The following is a 24,340-nucleotide window of genomic DNA, read 5'->3' as shown; positions in this document are numbered from 1 at the left end:
AAGCTAACAAAAATACATAATTTGAAAATGCAAAATACAATATATGCATAATAGATCTTTATAAATTTCATGTATGGAGCTAAGCATTTTTGAAGCTTCCTTTTGAGCTTTGTGCTCCTTTCAGTCGAAGGAAGTGCATTCAAAAAATAAGATTCTAATTGCTTTGCTAAGTTTATGCCTTCCCATATGCTTTTTAGTGTAAAATTTGGAACTTCAGAATTTTTATCTCCTCTATCATTCTCTGCATTGATTCAGTTTATCTCCAATGCCATTTCTACCAAATCCGCTTCACCAGCCTCTTTTTCTACCAATTGTTGAACTTCTTTGCCAGCCTCTTTTTCTACCAATTGTTGAACTTCTTTGCCAGCCTCTTTTTCTGCCAATTTCAGTAATTTTTGAACTTCTTCAGTAGTCATATCATCAAAATCTTTCCTCCTGCCGACTTAGCAAGTTCTACTATCACACCGATTCTGTTTTCTGCCGGTTCAGCCATATTTCTTGAATGAAATTACTCTGGCCATACATTTCTCCAATACATGTTTAATGTTGATGGTTTTACTTCTTTTAGCAATAAAGCTATGATTCTGATACAGTCCACAATTGAAAAATATTTCTGTGCCTCCATCACTTGAACAGATTCGGAATCAAGTTTTTCCAAAATCCATTGTAACGATTTTCTGAAGTAGTGAATAATTAAAGGTAGATATAATGCCTTGATCCAATGACTGAATTAAAGAATTTGTAATAGGTGATAGAAATATTACTTCAACATTTTGGATGGTCTGGCTCGTTATCCAATAGTAATAAAACTTTGAAATATAGATTTTTCCGCCTTAAATAGTTTTCCACAGCTGATACAAAACAATTTAGAAACCATTCTTTAAATAAATCGGCAGTTACCCAAATTAGTTCCTTAGGCATAATTTAGGGCTAGAATTTAATTCAAACCAAAGAAGTTATTCCAATGCAGTTCTTAAGAATAAAATTTAATAATACATACTCGAAAAAATTTATAAACGATCAAATAAAAACCAATGTTTTTATTTGATCAATTACAAAAACCTAAAAAGTCACAAATTGCACACGTTGAAGTCACAATTTTTTATGGCCTCAAATTGCCGCAACAAGCACAAGTTCAGTAGCACAGAACCTAACACGAGGATTTCCCAATCTTTTTTTTTTTTTGTATAACGACTAGTGAGTCATCAGTGGGGATTCACAAAAATGAATGGCAATGTTGAAAAATTACATCCAACATAATAGCAGTGTTTTCTCCACACAAAAGCCCAAAAATACTATGTTATGCAAGGTTTTGCCACAATTCTCTGTGTTAGAGCGAAACCGTTTTATATAAATACCATGTTATGTGAAAATTGCTGCAATTTATCAATTGTGTTAGAGCAAAACTGTGTTGTAGAAGTACCATGTTATACTGATGGTGCCTGTACTAAAATGTTATATTTGTATACACACTAATTGTTTAACTGGTCAATTTTGCATGCCCAGTGGACTCATTTTAATAACCTATATGTATATAGGCATTTAGCTTTTATTTTAAAATATTTAATTGGTCATCATATATATATATATATATATATATATTTACATATATAGATTTTTACATACTACAGAATAGCATCTTTTGTCACTACTGATGAAGGTATATCAGGCTTAATGTCTAAGTTTGCAGATTAGCATTAGCAAGAATCAGTTCTAGAATAACATCTAGAACTGATTCTTGAGGATCATTTCTAAGTATTATTCAAGGATCATTCTAAGTGTTACATTTTCTGCTATCCAAAGCAAGATATATGTAAAGGCATACGATGCAAGAAAGCAAGCTTATGCAGCATCAGCCAAAAAAAAAAAAAAAAAAAAAAATTATACAAAGGTTGGCAGGATTGTTAACAACAGTCATCAGGGTGAGCTACTGCAACAAGATCCAGGAAAATTGGGTCGATGGGCTTAAAAATGACAGTTGAAGTTTAACATTGACAAATGAAAAGTACCGCATTGGGGTAGCAGTAACCCCAGAGAGCAATAATCCTGTGTGGTACTACACTCAGGCTAGTGGAAAATGGAAAAGGCCTGTGGTAATTGCAGTCAGATATGAAATTCACTGAGCAGTGCACAAAAAGTCATGGGGTTTTGTCAATGACATACAAGAATTTTGCTGGCAGGGATAACGTGGTGATTATCCCTTTGTACAGGCCCATGGTTAGGCTGCATCTTGACTACTGTACAGCAATACCTCGCTTAGCATGACTTCAAACAGCACGGATTTCATTATGACACGATTTTCAATTAAATTAAAGTCTGCGACAAGGCCTTTGGTATCTGGTTCCATAAAAGTCATAAAGTTTATTGTTTTATGACTATAATGTTCCATCGCCTCGAAAGCTCCTGTTTGTTTATATTTTTGTATCTTAACTTATAACAAATTTATTAGTTTTCAGAGGAAGAAATAAACTTTATGACTAAGTTTAAGTCAAAAATTTACAGTAATAGCCTAGACACATACTCCACATATATGCTGCATTGTCATAGCCTAGGTACGCGTACATATATGCTGTGGTGCCAACTCTGTTGTCCCACATGCACTTGCCAGTAGCTCTCCTCAGGCAGTCAGCGGCAACAGTGTTCCATCCTGACGATACAAGATAATAGTTTTCAAGCTTTTTATTTCACAATTTATTTTTTATCCCTTTAAGTATCAAACAATGAGTCAAAAAGGAAGAAGTAATGAAAGCGGTGGAGCTACTAAACGTAAATGGCTTACATTAGAAAAAAAAAAAACTTGATATTACCAAGTGCCATGAAGATTGTGCATCGTATGCTAAAATCACGAGTGAAAATGGAATGAATGAAGCATCAGTGCAAACGATTATTCGAAAGAAGAATCAGTATAAAGAGCAGGGAATTTCTATAGCATCTTACATGACGAAAGTGATAACTAAGCAAAGAAGTTTGCTATTGATTAATAAGGAACGTCTTTTATTGATATGGATAGAAGATTGTAATCAAAAGAGAATTCCTTTGAGTCAAAACATCATTCAAGTGAAAGCCATCAGCTTTTATAACACGCTGAAGGAAAAAGAAGAAAACGAAGAGGAGCAGACTAAAGAAATATTTATAGCCAGTCGTGGTTGTTTTTTTTTTTTTTTTTTTTTTCGATTTAAAAACCAGCCAGTCTTGTTTGGTTTTTTCGATTTAAAAACCGTGTTGGGCTTCACAATGTTCGTATCTCAGGTGAAATTGCAAGTGCAAACAAAGACACTGTTGTAAGATTTCCCAGTGAATTGAAAGACATCATTGAGGAAGGTGGCTACAAGGATGAACAAATTTTCAACGTCAGCGAAACTGACTGTTCTCGAAAAATATGCCCTTACTAACTTTTTTAGCTGAAAATGAAAAGGCCCAACCTGGATATAAAGCTTCAAAAATATGTTTAACACTTTTATTGGGTGGAAACTCATCTGGTGATTTTAAATTGAAGCCTCTACTCGTGTTCAAAGCAGAAAACCCAAGAGCTCTAAAGGGTTGCTTAAAAAGCACATTGCCCATAATTTGGTGATCCAATAAGAAAGCATGGCTTACAAGAGAATTGTTTACAGAATGGCTCACAAATTATTTTTGTCCGATAGTTGAACATTACTGCAAAGATGAAGGGGTGGAGTTCAAAATTTTGTTGCTTTTAGACAATGCACCAGGCCATCCACCTGAAATTTCTGATCTCAATGAAAATATAAAAATATGCTTTCTTCCACCTAACACAATGTCTCTCTTTACAACCCATGGATCAAGGTGTAATTGCTACATTCAAGGCGTATTATCCGCGGCAAACTTTTCCCCAAGCGATTGAACCTTCAACAGGAGTGGGATCATAATTTTTACAAACATTTTGGAAAAACTATAATATCAGGAATGTGATCGAAAATATATCTGCATCTTGGCTAGAAATTACTGCCAACAACATGCATTCTGTTTGGCAGCATATTTTGCCCCATTTGGCAAATTATTTCACTGGTTTTGAATCGCAAGTTCAGAAAATTGCCGAAGACATTGTGAAGATCTGAAAAGACTTTGGGTTCAAAACTTTTGGACACTGCCAACGTACATGACTGCATTGACTCACATGCAAATGACTTAGATGATGGGACTCATTGAAATTGATGAGCAAACTGCATATGAAGAAGAGGAAAATAATTCTGAAGTAGATAACACTGAAGTGGCATCAAAAGAATTTTGTTGCCATGTTCAACATTGAAATACCTTGATAGCCAGGTATTTCAATGTTGAACGTAGCATCAAGATATGGAAAATTTTACAAGATGGGATTCGATGCTACAAAGACCTGTATGCCAAGAAAAAGAAGAAACGACTTCACCATTGAAATACCTGGCTGTCAAGTGCAAATTGTTTATAGGTTTATTATAATATGTTTATAGACTGTTTCTTTGGTACGCATTCAAAAACACATTATGATTATACCTCAATCAGCATGGTTTCACATAACACTGAATAGTTTCGTTACCAATTATCAGTTCTATGTGGGGTATTGCTGTACATGGGTCTGAAGGCCTCACTTTAGGAAGGATGTAGACCTGCTGGAATGGGTACAGAGAAGGGAAGCCAGATTGGTGAAGGGGACAAAAGGGTGCCCTTACCTAGTAAGACTTCAATTCTGCAAATTGCAGCACATAGAGACCAGGCATCCTGTGGGAAGATCTGACTGAGGTGTTTAATACCTTGAATGGATTGAGTAAGCTGAATGTTAATGGCATTCTTCCACTTGCTGAGACTACATACCCACATGATGGGGGGGCATAAATTCAAGTTGAGAAAGGATCCTGCAACCATCCTTTCTCAACTTGTGTGCGGAAGTTTTCCTTCGGAGCCAGTGAGTGGTGGATTGTTGGAACAAACCTCCATATGTTGTTGTGGAAGTGGATCATTTGAATAAATTCAAGGAAGAACTATACTTACCAGAGGGGATGGATAGGTGATGTGGGAAGCTTTTGTTTTTTTGTTTGGCTGATTCTTTATACACTTGGTTTCTTGCATCATTTGACATACTGATACTAACTTTGGTCTTGGGGACACTGCCATTTTTGTTAAAAATTTCTGCTCAAGCCTGTCATTCCAAGTTTGTATAGAATCCACACTCTCCTTGGCCATTTTGTTAAGATGAAGGATAGATCAGAAATAATCACTTAGAATAACATTTAGAACTGATTCTTGAGGATCATTTCTAAGTATCAAGGATCAGTTCTAAGTGTTACATTTTCTGCTATCCAAATTAATTCTCTTACTGAATGACTTCCTCCAATCATGAATGTCCTCTTTGTTAAAGACTTTAGCATCTTTTCAGAGTGATGCAACTTGAGGGTTATTGAAAGGCAATTACAGCATATCAGTTTATCTGTTCCCGAGCAATTGCTAATGGGTTCAGGTTTTCATCTCAGAAGAATATTTGCATCCACTTTTGTTGGAAATGGAACCTTCAACCTGGACTGGAACCAAAGATCAGACAAAACATGAATCCAGTAGTACCTGAAACAAAATTCCTAGGACTTAATATTTGATAAAAAGTTGACATTTCTTCAACACATAGATCAAGTTTCGACAAAGTGAACAAAGGGTCTGTACATGTTATGGACCATATCCTCCAACAGGTGGGTTTCAGATCATTGCACATTACTTCACCACTCTATCATGAACTTGTTTTTTCTAAACTGGATTATGGGTCCAAGATACATACATTGGCTAGAAACAGCATACTGTGATGGCTTGATTCACTCTACCATCAGGCCATTCGTGTTGCTACTGGGGCCTTCTGAACCTCTCCTGCCGATATAACCAAACAATACTTGTTTCTTCGATGAAAATGGTTTTCATTACAGTACACCTTTTAAACTAAAATCCCTGCCACCCACATGGACATCCATTTTTGAGCCACATGGGAAACCACTAAAACAGCTGTAAGACCGTCAACCATCCCTTTGGTATTCATGTCCAAGAACTATTGAGAGAGTTGAACATCATGGGAGACGATCTTGCCAAGTCATCAAGGCTACTACTTCCACCCTGGCATGCTCATATACATTTATGCAACCTCTCTATTAAAAATTGTCAAAAGCCCAGCACTTCACCATCTGTAATCCTACTACTCTGTTCTGCCCACCGACCTGAATACACTGACCTCCTGCTTGTCTTCACTGATGACTCAAAGTCAGAGTCATCTGTTGAATCTGCTGTCATCTTCCCAGATAACATTATAACTGAGAAGATTCCCAGTGAATTCCACATATACACACAGCAGAGCTGTATGCTATAAAGATAGCCTTAGACCAAATTAAATCTCACATTTACCAAAGATGTTTGGTACATACAAACCCTTTAAGTGTAAAATAAAGCCTATATCTGTAGTGTACTACAGATACAGGCTTTATTGGCGATGAGATATAATCCTCATCCATTCCTGACAAGGATCCAGCAGATGTTAATTTTCTTATTGACTGTTCATTCAACATCTGCTTAAACTGGATCCCAAGCTACATTGGGATCAAGGGTAACGAACTGGCTGACCCTGTATCCAGATCAACACAACCACAGAACAACTGTAGCCTGCCAGTCCCCTATACAGAGTAGGCAAGTAATATGCAATAGATTACTTTTCCACTGGCAAATCTTGACATGGGCCCATCATGAAAAAGTGGTATCACTTAAAACCTCAAACTCTGGCAGTCTAGTCTGTGCAGGAACCATAAAGAGGAAGTTCTTCTTGCCTCTGCATAGGACATGCTCATCTTTTGAATTCATTTCTGCTGAGGGCAGATGAGCTCCACATGTAAGAATTGTGACACCTTTTTAACTATTCAGTGTATTTTATCTGGGTTTCCATGTTGTAGACATGAATATGTTTTATATTTTACTGCTTTTTGTCATCTGACTGAGCCTTACATACTCAGTCAGATTTTATCTGAAATGACTGTGTCAGCCATTTTTACTTATGTAAAAGTATTAAGCCTTTTTACTCTCATTTAAAATATCCCTTATACCTTTTTGAAATAGTGATTAATTCATCAAGTCACTGATATTGTTGTCTGCTATTATTATTGTTATAACTGAATTATTTTTAACACAACTGTGGTTTTTGGCACGTTATTAGAAGGAAGGGGATGAATCAAATTGGTCCACTTGATATTGATGGTTCGACTGTTGATGATCCTGCTCAGATAGCTGATAATCTCAATGAGTATTTTGCATCTACATTCACATATGAGGAGTTAATAAGGGAAGAAAATGCCAGAGTTTAATCAAACTCTAACAGGGTGCTTGATGATTTTGTAATAACTGGGAGCAGACTGAAGGAGTGGTTGCTGAAGTTGAAACATAAGAAAGGCACCTTGGGTGGATGGGATCTATCCAGTTATATTGAAGGGGACATCAAAGGAAGTGAGCAAGCAGGCCCGTAGCCATAATTATGAGAGCATCCTTGGACTCAGGGGAGATCCCCACAAACTGGAAATGTGCAAATGTGTCACACAAAGGGGGATCTAAGGGTGACACAAGTAATTACAGACCAATTAGTTTAACTTCTGTTATGGGAAAATAATGGCGCCACTGGTTAAAGATGCATTGCAGGATCATCTAGACAAGACTGCAGTAATAATTCAGACACAGCATGGGTTTTGTTAAGGTAAAGTCTTGTCTGACAAATTTGATTGGATACTTTGATGTAGTCACAAAGGAACTGGATGCAAAAAATAAATTTGATATCATATACAGTATTTGGATTTCAGGAAAGCTTTTGACACTGTTGTGCATGGAAGACTACTGTACAAATTGGAGCAGTATGGTATTAAGGGTAAGTTGCTACAATGTATAAAAGGGTGGTTGAGTGGGAGAAGACAGAGAGTGGTAATGAATGGATGCTGCCCTTCGTGAACTAATTTATTAGTGAACTAATTTATAAGTCTCCCAGGTTTATAAATGATATTGATGAAGGTATATCAGGCTTAATCTCGAAGTTTACAGATGATACAAAGGTTGCATGGTTGTTAATGACAGTAATGGCAGTGTGCTACTGCAGCAAGATCTAGAAAATTTGGGCAGATGGGCTGAGAAGTGGCAACTGAAGTTTAACATTGACAAATGCAAAGTACTGCATGTGGGTAGAAGTAACCCCAGAGAAACGTACCAACTGTGTGGTACTACACTTAGGATGGTAGAAAATGAAAAAGATCTGGGAATAATTGTGCAGTCAGATATGAAGTTTTCTGAGCAAAGCAGACAGTCTGACAGTTTGCTTGAGTGTGTACATTGAAGGGCAACAAGATTAGTGAGGGAGAACAAAGGGGGTCCTCTTACCAAGAAAGGCTTAAGTTCTGCAAATTGCAGCATCTGGAGACTAGGCATCTGTGAGGTGATCTGATTAAGGTGTATAAGACCTTGAATAGGTTGAGCACACTGAATTCTGATGGGATTCTTCCACTTGCTTAGATTACTAACCTGAGGGGGCATAAGTTCAATTTGAGGAAATAAAGTTGTAGAATTGATGTGTAGAAATTTGCCTTTAGCCAGCGTGTAGTTGATTGGTGGAACAAACTTCCATCTGTTGTTGTGGAAGTTGATAGCGTAAATGAATTCAAGGAGGAATTGGACAAACTTTTAGAGGGAATCGATGTGTGAAATTGGGTTTTTTTTTTTTTTTTTTTGCTGATATAGTACATAAGCTCATACACTTGCTTTGTTGCATCACATGCCTCTATTACTACTACTACTATTATTATAGTCTTAGTTGCTGATGTGCCAATAAATCCCTAACTAAACCAAAAAATCTTCACAGCTTACCTGCATTGCTCACTGAACTTCATGCTCTGGCAGTTACACTTTTTTATTCTCCAATACTCAGTTGTTATGATATTCAAGATCTGTAGCACCCATTCATATGTCATTTCTGCTACCCATGCATAATACCTCACATTTATCCATATTAAACTCAGTTGCCACGTCTGAGCCCATATACCTAGTTTCTTCAGGTGCTACTCAGTAGCATTCCAGTTATTGATTACCCTGCCAACCTTTTTATCACTGCAAATTTGAATATATCTTGAAGTGCTCTATATCTTTAATAAATATTGAAAACAGTAAGGAGTTAGTACTGATTCCATATCAGCATCAGCCATATAGTGCAAGGAAGCCATAGGCTTTTGCTACACTTGCTAAAAAATAAGTAGATAAGGAAATACCACTTATTCACTTCCCTCCTCAGGTAGCAGGTTAACCTCAACTACCTGCAAAGACAATTTATTCCAGAAAACAACTCACTGGCAAAAGAGAAAACTTCATACAGTCTAGTCTAAACCTCTACCACTGTAATTTGAATTTATGGCCTCTAATTCTGGCATTCTTTATAACAGTCAAAATTCTACCTTTATTAATTTTACTAGCCTCTCTCAGAGCCTTATAAACCTCAATCAGATCACCTCTAAGGTGCCTGGTTACCAAGCTCTCTAGTCATTATCAGTCTTTCCTCAACAGTCATCCTTTTGTAGATCTCACCATGCTAGCTGCCCTCTTTGCATTGTTTCAAGAAGTTCAATGTCTTTTTTCAAATGAGTTCTCTATACTTGAACATGGTATTCCAAATGCAGTCTTACGATTGCCTCGTACGGTGGAATTATGACCTCCCTATCTCTACAGTATATTCTTTGATAAATCTTAATAGGATACCATGGGCTTTCCTGGCTGGCTGATTACACTGCTCAGAAAATTTCATATCTGCCCATATTGCAATTTCCAGCTCCCTTTCTTCCTCTACTGTTTTCATTCGACCCCACTGAGTGAATAAGCTATTTTGAGGTTGTACTTCCCACATGTAAGATTTTGCTACATTAAAACATAGCTGTCACTGGCGCAAGGCAGCACACGTCCGTGCTACAACAATGACGAATGAGTAACATGCCACACTTTGCTTGTAATGTATTCAAATTTGTCAGTTGACGAAGGGACACGAGTTCCGAAAGCTACTGGAAATATTTTATTTTATTTTATTTTATACTGGGTATACTTTAAATAAATATCTGTTAAACTATGGACCCCAGTACTCCAGGCCCATTTGTCACTATAGCTGTCACTTTTCAGACCATTTTGAAGTGCTACTTACAACTGAAAAACTGTCCAAAATCTTTGTTGTCTGCATACCATGAAGTTACCTATGTGGGTGGGATTGATAGTCTGTTTCCTTTTCTTTTATTATTTATTTGGGTTGCTGCAGTGCATAGGGTGATGGTTGGGTGGGAGACGGCAGAGAGTGGCGATAGAGGGACACTGCTCTGCGTGGACTGGTGTTGTTGGTGGGGTCCCCTGGGGTTTGGTGCTGGACCCATTGTTGTTTTGTGTATTTGTCAATGATATCGGTGAAGGTGTGTTGTGCATAGTGTCTGGGTCTGCGGATGGTGCTGGGGTTGGCTGGGTTGTTGATGATGGTGAGGACGGTGTGCTGCTGCAGCGGCATCTGGAGGAGATGGGCTGGGGTTTGACATTGACGTGTGCAGAGTGCTCCGTATGGGTGGCAGTGGCCCGGGATAGGTGTGCCGGCTGTGTGGTGCTGTACTTTGGGGGTGGGGATAATTGTGCGGTCAGGTGTAGGGGTTCTCTGAACAGTGCAGACGGGCTGCCTGAGCAGGTCGTGGAGTTTTGCTGGCGGGGGCAGGGAGGTGGTTGTCCCTTTGTATAAGGCGGTTGTCAGGCCGCACCTTGAGTGCTGTGTGCAGGTCTGGAGGCTTCATTTTGGGAGGGCTGTGGAGTTGTTGAAGTGAGTGTGGAGGGGGTTGGCAGGATTGGTGGGGGAGCAGGGGGTGCCCTTTAGGGGAAGGGCTTGATTTCTGCAGGTTTACATGCTACCTTTCTTCTGACAGGACATGGGTCATTCAAAAAGCGACTTCAGGACTTTGGGCTTGTAAACAGTGCCCATTGTGTTTGTGGAGAACTGGAGGACTGGCACCACGAAATGCACTCATGTAACATCTACCTGGACCTACGTAATCAACTGTTATTGGATATAAATTTAATCACACTCAGTCCAGAAAGAAACCTGTTAAAATCAAAAGAAGCGTTTTTAGTTTTTAGCAGGTATGCCTCAGCAGTCTTCAAAAGGCATTGGTATCATATCTCCACGTCTGATCCCACAACATAGACATCCACACCAGACGTTCCTGAAACAGCTGTGATCTCTCCTCGTATATGCTCTTCTCTCATCACCGGCCACTTTCTGAACTGAATGAACACCTAACTAAACATCTTCCACGTTGGAATGACAGCACTAAACTGATATAAATCAAACTCGGACACTTCCCGTTGCACCTTCCCAACTTTGCAGACCTCCCTTGTTCTGCAAGCTGTCTTCCTTTCCCTGGCCTTCGGTGGACTCCCAGACCAGGGGTGATTCCTACTTCTCCCTTCCCACCTCTTCTTTCTGCTGGAGGATGCCTTCTTTCCTTATCCTCCTCCTTTTACCTACTTTGACTACACCACTTCTACTATCTTCCCCACTCTCTTCCCTTTTTTTTTTCTTTTTTTTTTTTTTTTTTGTCTCTATCCAGAAAGCTCAGGCAACCCTGGCGGAGATCAGCCAGAGTATCAAGGCAGCCTGGCTCACTTCCCAGTGGTGGCGGTGGGCAACATAGGGTTCCACTAAGGTCCCCGCAGCCAAGTAGCCAGAGACACAATAACAGAACATAACATAATACTGCATAAACCAGACACTACACTTTTTTCTGGCTTATGCAGTAGTTCTGCATTCCAACACAGAGTACATGCAGTGCAGATGTGGGAAACCACAGGTGGTGCCTAACCCTAAATACTATGCCACTATTGCAAAGACAGCTGGGAAATGCTTATTTATTATTGTTTACTTATATAAAATTAACCTTAAAACAAAATTCCTAAAATTAGATCCGAGTTTAGCATTAGTAAGGGCACATGATGCAAGAAAGCAAGCTTATATAGCATCAACCAAAAAAAAAAACACCCTTCTCGTTTCACCCATCCACTTGCCCCATATGTTTGTCAAGTTCTGCCTTGAATCTGTTTAAGCTATCAACTTCTACGACAGATGGAAGTTTGTTCCAGCAGTCAACCACCCGCTGGCTAAAGGCAAACTTCTGGACATCTGTCCTACAACTGTCTTTCCTCAATTTGAATTTATGCCCTCTCAGGCAATTATTCTGAGCAAGGGGAAGAATCCCATCAGCATAGAGCATGCTCAAGCCATTCCAGGCTTTATACACCTCAGTCACATCACCTCGCAGGTACCTACTCTCCAGACACTGTAATTTACAAAACTTAAGCCTTTCTTCGTAAACTTCAAAACTTTAGCCTTTCTTAACCCTTTGTTCCATTCACTAATCTTGTTGCCCTTCTCTGTACTTGTTCCAATAGCTCTACGTCCTTCTTAAAATGAGGCCTCCAGACCTGTATACAGTACTCAAGTTGTAGCCTGACCATTGCCTTATACAAGGGGATAATCACCTCATTATCCATGTATATCATTGCCAAGACACCATGAGCTACACTTGGAGACCATCTGCACCTCAGAAAACTTCATATCTGCCTGCACAATTACCCCCAGATCCTTTTCACTCTCTACCACTGTCAGTGTAGTACCACACAGTTGATAGAAACTCTGGGGTTACTGTTTCCCATATGCAGTACTTTACATTTGTCAATGTTAAACTTCAGTTGCCACCTCTCAGCACATCTGCTCAACTTTTCTAGATCCTGCTGCAGCAGCGTACTGTCATTAGTGTCATTAACAACCATGCCGATCTTCATATCGTCTGAAAACTTGGACACTGAGCTTGATATACCATCATCAATATCATTAATAAATACAGAAAACAGCAATGGACCCAACACTGAATCCTGGGCGAATCCAATTTGCCTCCAATGCCACACTGCTCCAATTTGTGCAGCAGTCTTCCATGTGCAACAGTATCAAAAGCCTTTCTAAGATCCAAATATACTTTGTATGATATCAAAATTATTCTTTGCATCTAGTTCCTTTGTGACTACATCATGGTATCCAATCAACTTGGTCATACAAGACTTCCCCTTAAGAAACCCATGCTGTGTCCGAGCTACAACTGAAGACTTGTCTAGATGATCCTGCAATGCTTCTTTAACCAGTGCCTCCATTAATTTCCTTGGAACAGAAGTTAAACTAACAGGTCTGTAATTACCTGCTCCCTTTGATCCTCCTTTGAAGATTGGGGTCATATTTGCACATCTCCAGTTCATGGGGTGTCCAAGTCCAAGTCCTCCCTTGAGTCCAAGGAAGCTCTCATAATTATGGCTAAGGGTTTGCTTACTTCCTTTGTAGGCGACTCCGTAGCCAGGTGGGAAGGAGCAGCAGTGCGTAGCACACGCTTCTTGATTAGACCGGGGTTCGAGCCCGTCACCACCAAATACGGAGGATGCGGAAAGGTCAGGGAATGACCACCGCATATCCCGGAGCAATATGGCCTTAGTTGCTAATGCTCCTAAAAACCAAATAACAAACAAACAAACAAAACTTCCTTTGCTGCCTCCTTTAATATAACTGGATAGATCCCATTCACACCTGGTGCCTTTCTTATGTTTATCTTCAACAATTTCTCCTCCACTCAGTTATTACAAGATTATATAGCTTACTGCCAGAATTTAATACACTTCTGGCATCCACCTCCCTGAATAACTCCTCATGTCTGAATGTAGATGCAAAATATTCATTTAGTTTGTTAGCTACCTGAGCAGGATCATCAACAGTTGAATCATCGATATCAAGTGGACCAATCTGATTCATCTTCTTCCTTCTAGATTTTATATAAGTAAAGAACTCTTTGCTGTTTTTCTTTGCATCCTTTCCCAAAGATTTCTCGTAATATGCCTTTGCCTGCCTAACCTCCTTTGTGACTTGGTTACAGACCAGCTTATATCTATCATGGGCTTCTGTGTCACCTGTTAATTTATATGTATCCCATGCATTTTATCTTCTCTGCCACATGGCTAATTAGTTCATCTGACATCCATTTAGGCCTAAATCTTTATTAACAATAGTTCTTAGTTGGTATGAAAACCCTAGTAGCTTCCAAGGTTAATTCTTTGAATGCTTCCCATTTTGAATTTGCTGTTGGTAACATCATCAGTTGGTCCCAACTGATGATGATGTTACCAACATCATCAGTTGAATTTAAATACTGTCTCAGACCACCGTAGTTACCTTTACGAAAGCAAAAACCCTTCCCTTTATCCCTGATGGTAGTTACCTCTTTGAGTAAATCCCACTTCAGCACACTGTGATCACTGCCACCTAGTGGTTCCTTTATCTGCAGATTCCTAATGCATGTTGAGTCACTAATGATAATCAGATCAATCTCTGGAAAATTAAAATTCCCCATTATAAGACACTAATTTACTGACCCACTCTATTTCTCTGCACAATTGCTCATTATACTCATCAGATTCATTAGGCCTATAACACGCACCTACTCTCATTTTTCCTTTTCCAGTGCTTATGTCACACTGAACAGACTCAGCATTACATTGTCCTCCAACATCAGTTGAATGCACTTCCTTAGATTTTATGTGTTTCTTAACTAACAGCATATCCTCTCCTCCATTCCTGTCCTGTATATCCTTCCTGTACACATTGCGTTTACACTACACAAATTCGATCATACACGATTTATAAATAGGGGAACGATGTCATATATAACACAAACCGAATTCGCTTGTGAACGATTCGCTTTTGTTTACAAGAAATGGCAGTCGAACACAAAATCACCCGAACTGAAAGAAGAGAAGTTTCAGAAAATGTATTTATGTTTTTCATACGATTGAAGATTTCAGTGAAGGGGAAACACATTTCACCATAATAACATGAAAACTCACAATTCCAGCTGTCGGTGTTATCGCAAATTCAATTAGATCGAGTTTACTACCCGTTTATAACAGATTCCACTAGCAGGAATGCAATTGGAAATCGTTTTTATTGTTTTATGGTAGTGATCTCCAAAATGTGTTTTAGTAAAATGTGAGCTAGCGTGAGGGGATAATAGTGTTTGTCTTTTCTGCTTTGTTGCTACACGACTTCAGCTTTGTTTATGTGTATCAAGATTGCCTCCTCATTTTTGTTCTTTTTATACTGTAATTGTGTTTTATTCCCTAAAAATGAGTAAAATACTTGAGAAAAGTGTGAAAAGGAAGCGTGCTGGTGAAGATACTACAGATTCAGAGAAAAAAAGAAAAGCAATATCGATAGACTGTCAAAAATTCTTACTGGGGAAAACTTATAGCGGCCTCATACAAGTGTTTATGGCCAAAATTACACCTGCCTCCAGCCCACCAGGATTTACTCGGTTGGGCCAGTCCACCTCCATCAATAGAGGTAAAAAACGAAATTATGAAACGCTTTGAGCGAAATGAAAGAACATGTGATATTGCCCATATCACTAAATAGAAAATTTTGCTATAAAGAATTTCGTTAATTAAACAGAGGTCCTACTGTATATGTCAAAAGTTTTTTTGGCTCCATCTTGAACTGCCTCCCTTAAGCGACGCTTACCTCACCTACCCACTTGCGGCAGCCCTGTAAGGCTGTTCAAGAAAAGAATGTTGTATGTCATAATTGGCTTGTTTCCAAATCTCTAGGTTCTATTTCTGCCAACACCAAAACTCGCAACAATTGTAAAGCAGGTGTTAATCACTACAAAGTAGATTTCAAACGGGCTAAGAGTAGAAAATTTGCTTCTTGTCCAAATGTTAGTCGAGCATTCTGTTCTCTTGCCAATGCTATTGGCCGCAACTTTTGCCCATCTCTGTTCCCACATCTTTCAAAACCAGATGGTTCTATTTTCACATCAGCCAAAGATAAAGCCGCTAGCATCCTATTTTTCTTCCGACACATGTATTAATGGTCTATGTAAGCCACCTCCCACCATTCCTGGTACACTCCCTTCAGTGCCTCCCGTAGTTTTCCATCCAAAAGGATATCAGAAGGATTTTGACGAATCTTGGTGCTAAGAAAACTCCTAGTCCTGATGGTATTTCTCCACTTGATCTCTAAACCTGTGCTCCTGAAGTTACTCCTGTTCTGTGTCATCAATTTTCACTTTCTTATTCCGAAGGTGTTTTCCCTTCCGCTTCGAAATTTGCTGATATTCAGCCATTTCTTAAAAAGGGTGACAAATCCCTCCAATCCAATTATCGTCCCATTTGCACTTCTATTCTTTCTAAAGTAATGGAGAAATCAATTGATTGCCACATCTTAAACTATCTAGAAAACTTCCATCTGATCAATGATCACCAATATGGATTCCATCAATGTTGATCTATTGGTGATAAGCTGGCCTATGTTAGCCATCTATGGACAAATTTAGTGGAAACGTTTGGTGAAACTCAAGCAGTTGCTCTTGACATTTCAAAGGCTTTTGATTGTATTTGGCATAAAGGAATTCTAAATAAATTTCCATCTTATGTATTTCCAATTTTTTGTAATTGGGTGTCCAGTTTTCTCTCTGACTGCGAGTGATGGTAGATGGCTGTCTGCCTTCTAACTTCTGTGCTAATGCTGGTGTTCCCCAAGCTTGAGTTCTTTCTCCTACTCTTTTCCTCTTGTATATTAATGGCCTTCTTCCATTGACGGGAAATCGTATTCATAGTTTTGCTGATGATAGCACATTGTATTCCACCTTCCAGTTTGAGAACCGTGCCCTGCACAAACAGGTTCAACTTCTCAAATATCCACTACCAGTTCCTTAAATGCTGATCTTCGTGTAATTCTCCAGTGGGGCAAAGATAACTTAGTCGATTTCAATCCTTCTAAAACTCAGCCCTGTCTTATATTTCACTAAAAGGATTCATCTTCTCCTTTGCTTATCTTTGATGAAATCCGATTTCTAGGCAAGATCATATATCTCTATTAGTAATTACACTGACCTCTCTCTCTCAGAATAAGCACATTACAAATATTGCTTCCTCTGCATCAAAAAAACTGGGTTTTCTCTATCACTCTTGGCATTACTTTTCTTCCAAACAGTTGTTTGCTCTGTATAAATCGCAAATCCACCCTACCATGGAATATTGTTCACACATCCAGGGTGGTGCCCCCAGAACCTCTCGCAAGCTTATAATTCCATTCAAAAGAGGGTAGTTAGGTTAATTAATGACTCATTTCTAACAGAGTCTCTCCATTCTTTGTCTCATAGACATCCTTCTGCTGCATGTCTTTTCTAAATACTTCCATGGGTGCTGTTCTTCTGAATTAGCTTCTATAATTACTGCTCCCTCTTCCAAAGCAGTCTGAACACATGCTGTAACCAGTCAACAGCCTTTTGCTGTCCAACTTTTCTTATTGCTCATTTATTCATTCAACTTCTGTTCTCTGGAACAATCTTCCTTCATATGTATTTCCTGAAAATTACAATCTACAGAAGTTTATGTCTAATGTCAGCAAATATCTTCTTTAATCTTCTCAACCTTCAACCCATGCACACTACTAAGTACTGTAGGTTCTAATACCTCTCGTGCTTAAGGTTTTCATTAAAAAAAAAAAAAATTGTTAAAGTATCCCAGTATTTGCACACCATTATGTTTGTATGAAATCTATTTAGTACAAATCAGAGCTGTAATGCTCAATAGATTCTATGTTGATATTAATACAGTCAATTCCGGTTAATTGGGACAGATCACTTTGGTTCAATTAAGTGAAATTTTAATTAGCTGAAAAGAACATTCTAACGGAGGCAAAAAGGTATGAATAAAATAAAAGGAATGTGGTATTTAAAGAAAGCACATTGTATTTAAGTTATATTGGTACAAACATTTATTTAAAAATAACTAAAGCTAAAAGCAAACAAAATGTACGTATGTACATATGTAAAATGAAGATACAGTACAAAATAATGTCCGTCTCAAGCAAAGGTTACACATTACTTAAGGGTTGTTTCTTTGAAAAAAAAAATTATGAAGTGTACCCTGATGTGTTCTCTTTATGGACTGCAATTGAACAAAGTCGGTGCAGGTATCTAATGCTGATAAAGGACTGTCTTTATTGCCTTCCTGCATGAAATAACATCTCAATTCAACGATACGTTTCCTGGCATCCTGGTTAGTCACTCGCTTAGGTATATCATCGTCATCATTTTCTTGGTCTTTTGGTGTCTCTGAGTGTTTTGCTGCAATTTGTTCAATAATCGTTTCCTCATAATCTTCATTTTCATTGTGGTATTGAAGGTTATCGTCAATCATTAAAAATTCTTCACAATTTTGGACCTGTTGCAGTTCCAAAGCCATTTCATTTTCTGTACAGCTTATCGCGTCTGAATCACGATTAGTCACGAAACCACATTTAGCAAAACAATTTTGAATTGTTTTGCTGCTTATTCCTCACCAGCTATCGGCGATAAATTGTATAGCATTTGAACATTTTAACATTTGAAACTTTTGCACTAACCTTTATTGATTTCGAAGATGTCAGCAGATTTTCCTCAATTGCTTCAAGGATGTGATTAACCAGATTTCCGCGATAATAGGTCTTCAAATTTTTTATAATTCCCGTGTCCATAGGCTGTATCAGGGATGTGGTTAGGGGGGTAAAAATTCCAGTTCAATATTTTTTAAACCAGCTACATTAGAGTGTGCAGTGCAGTGCAGTTGTCCAATATCAACAGAATTTTTCTGGACTTCCGTTACAGTTCCGCGTCCCAGTTCATTAGCCATTGCGTAAAAATATATGTGGTCATCCACACCTTCTTATTGGCATAATACGAAACTGGCAAACTGCCTATTGTAAGCCCCTTGAAACAACGAGGTTTGGCATTTTTACCAATAACCAAAAGTTTTAGTTTATCATTTCCTGACATGTTTGAGTAGCACAACACTTTTACACAATCCATTGCTTTCTTTGAACCAGACAGTGTTATTTGTTGATAGCTGAGGGAACCATCCGGCGTAGCACGATAATACAGACCTGTTTCATCGGCATTGTAAATTGTCATCCCCACTAAATTTTTTAAGCAACTCTGGCAGTTTTACAGATTTCCATTGCTCAGCACTCGTAGCATCAGCACTGTCCTTCTTGTCATGTGCTTTTTTGTAACTAATGTCATGTCTACACTTCCATCGAGACAACCAACAATCCGTCGCTTTGAAATTTACATGACCTAGCTTTTTGGCCAACCTCTTCTGCCTTGGTTTTTATCATAGGGCCACTTACACACACTCCTTGTTTAGATACAGTGGAAAACCATTGATTCAAAGCATCTTCGACGTCTGGATCTTTGCCTTCCCTCTTTCGCTTATGAGATGTTTTCTTTAAATCCATGCGCAATGTCCGCTCCTCTCTAAGTTTTTCTTGTTGCTGTAGCAGTCGTGAAATTGTAGATTTTGGCACCTTTATTATCTCTGCTAGCTGACGATGACTGATGTTAGGAGGTTGACTTTTTATCTTGTCAAGAATAGCAATGTTTTCTGAAAGTGACAAACCTTTATGTGGCATCTTGACAGGGGTCTTAAATGTACTGAAAAAAAGGGGAAGGGGAAACCAAAATCAGTGCACTGTTTGGTACAGTTTTTAATCTATTCTAACCCACAAGATGTATACATATGTACCTAGTGTGATCGTAAACAACTGCAAGCAAAATTTCTTCAGAATCCGATTACCATGACACAGAACAAACGTAAAACAACCACTGTACAGCATGACTTTGCAATAACTGACTCGGCTGCTGCCTGCATGATCTCAATGAAAATTCAATGAATTTTCATTCCTGTGATCACGACATATGGTCAAAGCATTGTCAGCTTCAGGAAGGAAAATCGTTTTGAATATTTTTGTTAGATTCTTTTTAATATTTTTAATTGTGTTAAATTGGTTTTTAATTATTTTTTACTCTAGTGTAAGTTTTTAAGTATGAAATCTATAAAATTCTTTAAATATTTATCATGTGAAAATATTTTCTGTTTAGAAAGCACTTGAAATCAGTACTTTAATTTAATGTGTTATATGGGTGTTCTATTCTTATTATAAATCTTAATTTATTACATGTCAGTATAAATTTACTTAGAGATTTCAATATTGGAATAGTGTTGACAGAATTTATTTTCATAATTGAATGATATATACAATATGAAAATATATATGATAACAGTGTACATTATTAAATTTTGTTTGTTATACTAATGTCAAAATATTCTTTCACATAGCTTAGCAGTGATCAACTTCTTTTGCTGATGGAGCTGCTGTTGGAGGAAAATTACCTGCCTCTATACATTTTAAGACATATAAATAATTTTTATGGACTTTCTGTTCAAAATGCTGATGTAAGTAAATTTACTTTATTTTAGCATTTTAAATAAAAATAATATTTTAAAAAATATGAAAATAATATAATACAGACAGCTGTAATTTTAAAATGGACTAGTGTTTTTTGTTTACCAATTTTTGTTCCCATCAATTTTAGAAGTTTTTTTTTTTTTTGGCAGTCAACCTAGAAAGTTAAGAAAACCACCATACTAATTACTATGAATAAGAAAAGAGCTAAAAGGAACCAAATTTTTGACAATTGTAAATTTTATTCTTGATTCTGACATAAAAAAAAAAAAAAAGGTAAACTGCAGCCATTTTCAGTCCACTTCAGGATGAAAGCCTCCTCAACGATCCATGTTGAGGGAAATAGATCATAATCTGCCACGCTTATCCAGTGTGGGTTGGCAGATCAACCGTATTTAGAATCCGGGAGCTTGAACCCCGGTCTACTCAAAGCGTGTGTTACTGCACTCCTGCTCCTGAACACTCGCCTACGGAGGCCTGATTCTGCCATAGTGTTTAATACTGTCAAAAAAACATCATTAGAAATAAGTCTTTTTAAATTCATATGTTTTGCAATTTTTGGTGTACAAAATACACCAGCTGGATGGTTAATATCCATTTAGATAAAATATATGATATACAGTAGAATCCGGCTAAGAAGTTTTCCAAGGCATTGGGGTTTAGAACTTCTTACTGGAGAAAACTTCTTAGAAGGGAAAATTACCAAAGGATATGAAATATTAACTACACAAATAAAAATGAAAAAACATACGCATGCATAAGTTAAAGCTGATTTTTAAGTACTATTTCAGAATTTATAAATATTTTACTCTGCCTATGGGAAACATTTTTAAACTGAATATTTCTAATTGCTTAACATTCTGTGGTTTAAACTCATTACCAAGTTGGAAGCATGAACTTCTTTGGAGTTTCAACATACCTTAAAAAGTCATAATTACAATAAGACAGAGCAACGATCCACTAAGTAATTCAGAATTGTTCACAACCATCAGAATTTAATGCTTAATGTGGTCTACGTATCCAGTTATGCATATTGATGAAAAAAATTGCAATATGTCACTTCATTATATCAAAACGTTTATACTAAAAAGGTTTTAGCATTGAAAACCTCTGACTATGGAAAATTCACTAATCGAACAATTTAGTGCATAGCATCATTTTAGTTGGTAGTAAACTACTGAATTAGGTGAAATGACACCGTTTCTGTTAGATATAGTGAATGCCTTCACAACAAGTTGCCCCAATATTGAACTACCTCGAATAAGCAATGCTTCAACGATGAATTCTCGAATAGGCAACACTTTGCCAATGGTTTCTCGGCAGATACCACCTTCCCGAGAATAATAACATTAGTCCTCTCCATTGGTGAAGCTTTTATTGGAGATAGTGCAATATCAGGGCAAACTTGTTGTGAGGCATTCACAATATGAAATACAAGTATATCAAAAGCGATGCCACTTCATCTACTTCTGTGGTTGACTACAAAAACTAAAATGATGCTTGGCACTAACTTGTTCAATTACCAATTTTTTATATTGTTTAATAATTTTTAATATTAAGAATAAATAATATCTATATTTAAAAAACATTAAGGAGGAAAACTTCATTATAATAATACACTGTGCATTCTTTATCACAAACTTTTTATGCCGGAAAACTTTTTATCCAGGAAACTTCTTACGTGGGAAAATAATACATTACAACATATAAAGTTGAAATTGGGATGTAAAAAATCAAACTACAGAGTACTTCTACAAACTACTTCTTATGCGGGAATTTCTTATCCGGGTTCTACTGTATATACAAAAAATATCGTCCTTCAGGTTGTTACAGACATTCTCTCAGAAATGCCAGACAAGCTGTACTTGCTACATGGGAGTCTAAAACGTTAATGGAACTGATATTCGGATGACACTCAAGTCAAGTGGACCCAATTTTGGCGAAGTCCGGACAGTCTATGACAGCCAGGTCCTCTGCTTCCACCTTCACGATGGTGGGACTGTTAGTAATCCTGGGTATAACCTCCATGCACAAGTACATGGTGGGTGACCACCCAGGTGCGAACCAACATAAGCAGGGGTCGAGGTGTGGCACCCACACCACATGGAGGAAAGCCGCCCCTCTATGTTACCAGGCAGTACTAGGTGGTTGATGACTCTCATCAACCGATGAAATACCACCACTTTGCTTATTGGAGTCTTGAAGTGGTGGAACCATGTTTAGTCTCTGGAGCTAAGTTCCGGTCAACCCTTCCCTATCTCTTCCATCATGCAGTATTGATTGATGACTTTTGAGGTTATGATGAACATCGTGGCGAGATCCAATATTCCTTACATTTTGAGGGTACAGCTCTAAAACGGTGTTCGCAGGCCAGCCGCTAGTTAGTACATCGGACCGAACCTATTGGTAACTCTCTAGGAGGCTTCCGGATCAGCTGTGTATAATCTTGCTACCTCTACTCTGCCAGATAGTGACTGGTGGGAGTCCGAGTAGTGTGTATGCAGGGAGCATTGTTCAGGCCACGTTATGTCAAGGATCTGGGTATATTCTTACCATGTGTACACCATATCCAAAAATTTCATTACTTCATACAGTATGTCCCACCCACTTTTTCTTACTATTGAATACACCATGAATTGTCAAACTAATAGAGCAAGCTTATCTGCAAAAAGATCTAAACCTCCCAAGCCCTTCCTAATTCATTTCACAAATATACGTGGTTTCAATTCTAATCTCAACGATGTCCATTTCCACTTGCAGTCTGCCAAACCCCATGTACTTTTTCTGACAGAATCTCAGTTATCGGTTGATTCAACTACTGCTCATCTCAGATGCCCAAATTATTCGCTGTATGATTCCTTTCGCCTCAAAGGTGGTACTTGTGCATATGTCCGTTCTGATATTCCCTGTCAGAGACTTGGCAATTTGGAATCTCCTCTCTTTGATCTTCTCTGGCTTAAAATCTCTCTACCTCATTGTGTCAAATTCATCTGTTGTCTCTACCGTTCTCCCAACTCCACTAATCACTTGGAACTCTTTGACTTTCTCCAGTCCAACTTTCCTAACAGTGAGGTAATTTTCCTTGGTGATTTTAATGTTCACAACTCCAGCTGGCTTCCGTTTTCTAGTCACACCAACCCAGCTGGTTGAGATGCTGAGGCTTTTGCAGTTACTAATGACCTAGCACAGATTGTTCATTTACCTACAAGAATACCGGACAATCCTAATCATACAGCCAATACGCTTGATCTTTTTCTCACAAACAACCCTTCTAAGTACACGGTCGAAGTGAGAGGTCCTTTAGGCACTTCAGATCACAACTTGGTGATTGTCTCTTCTCCAATGGAACCTTTATCTCATGGCTATTTCCAACCTCATGTTGTTTGGCTTTACAAGAATGCAAAATGGGATGACCTGCGAGACTTCTTTTCTTCTTTTCGTTGGTCAGATTACTGTTTCAAAACTTCTAATGTCAATGTTTGCTCAGATCGTGTCAGTGAAATTATTCTTGCAGGAATGGAATCCTTTATCCCACACTCCACTTTAAAATCTCGTTCTTTATCTAAACGTTGGTTTTCCAATAAATGCACAAAGGCTGTTCAAGGGAAGAATGTTGCATATCGTAATTGGCTTGTTTCTAATTCTTCAGTTTCATTTTCTGCCTACACCAAAGCTCGCAACAATTGTAAAGCAGTTATTAATCAGTCCAAACTATAGTTTGAAACAGGCTAAGAGTAGAAAACTTGCTTCTTGCCCTAATGGTAGCCGAGCATTCTGGTCTCTTGCCAAAGCTATTGGCCGCAACTTTTGCCCATCTCTGCTCCCACCTCTGTCCAAACGAGATGGTTCTGTTGTCACTTCAGCCAAGCTGACCAGCTAGCATCCCATTTTTCTTCCACCTCATGTATTAATGATCTTTGTAAAACACCTCCCACCATTCTCAACACGCTCCATTCAATGCCT

The 24,340-nt window shown here is 38.1% G+C and overlaps 1 protein-coding gene across 1 annotated transcript in view; it reads left to right on the top strand.

Annotated features, from left to right (window-relative positions):
* The window catches only part of LOC150077626 (aminopeptidase O-like), a 407,406-nt gene that overhangs the window by 326,075 nt on the left and 56,991 nt on the right, over positions 1 to 24,340 (top strand). Inside the window, exon 12 of the mRNA XM_090385969.1 lies at positions 20,251 to 20,367. Within this exon, the coding sequence (XP_090242095.1) occupies positions 20,251 to 20,367 (117 nt within the window). The remainder of the gene's footprint in view (positions 1 to 20,250; positions 20,368 to 24,340) is intronic.

Source organism: Mastigoproctus giganteus, chromosome 12 (genome assembly GCF_048544385.1).
Source record: "Mastigoproctus giganteus isolate SK-2022 chromosome 12, ASM4854438v1, whole genome shotgun sequence".
Lineage (NCBI taxonomy): Eukaryota > Metazoa > Arthropoda > Arachnida > Uropygi > Thelyphonidae > Mastigoproctus > Mastigoproctus giganteus.
The sequence above is the reverse complement of the archived record's forward strand: the minus strand, read 5'-3'. Positions and strand labels throughout refer to the sequence as shown.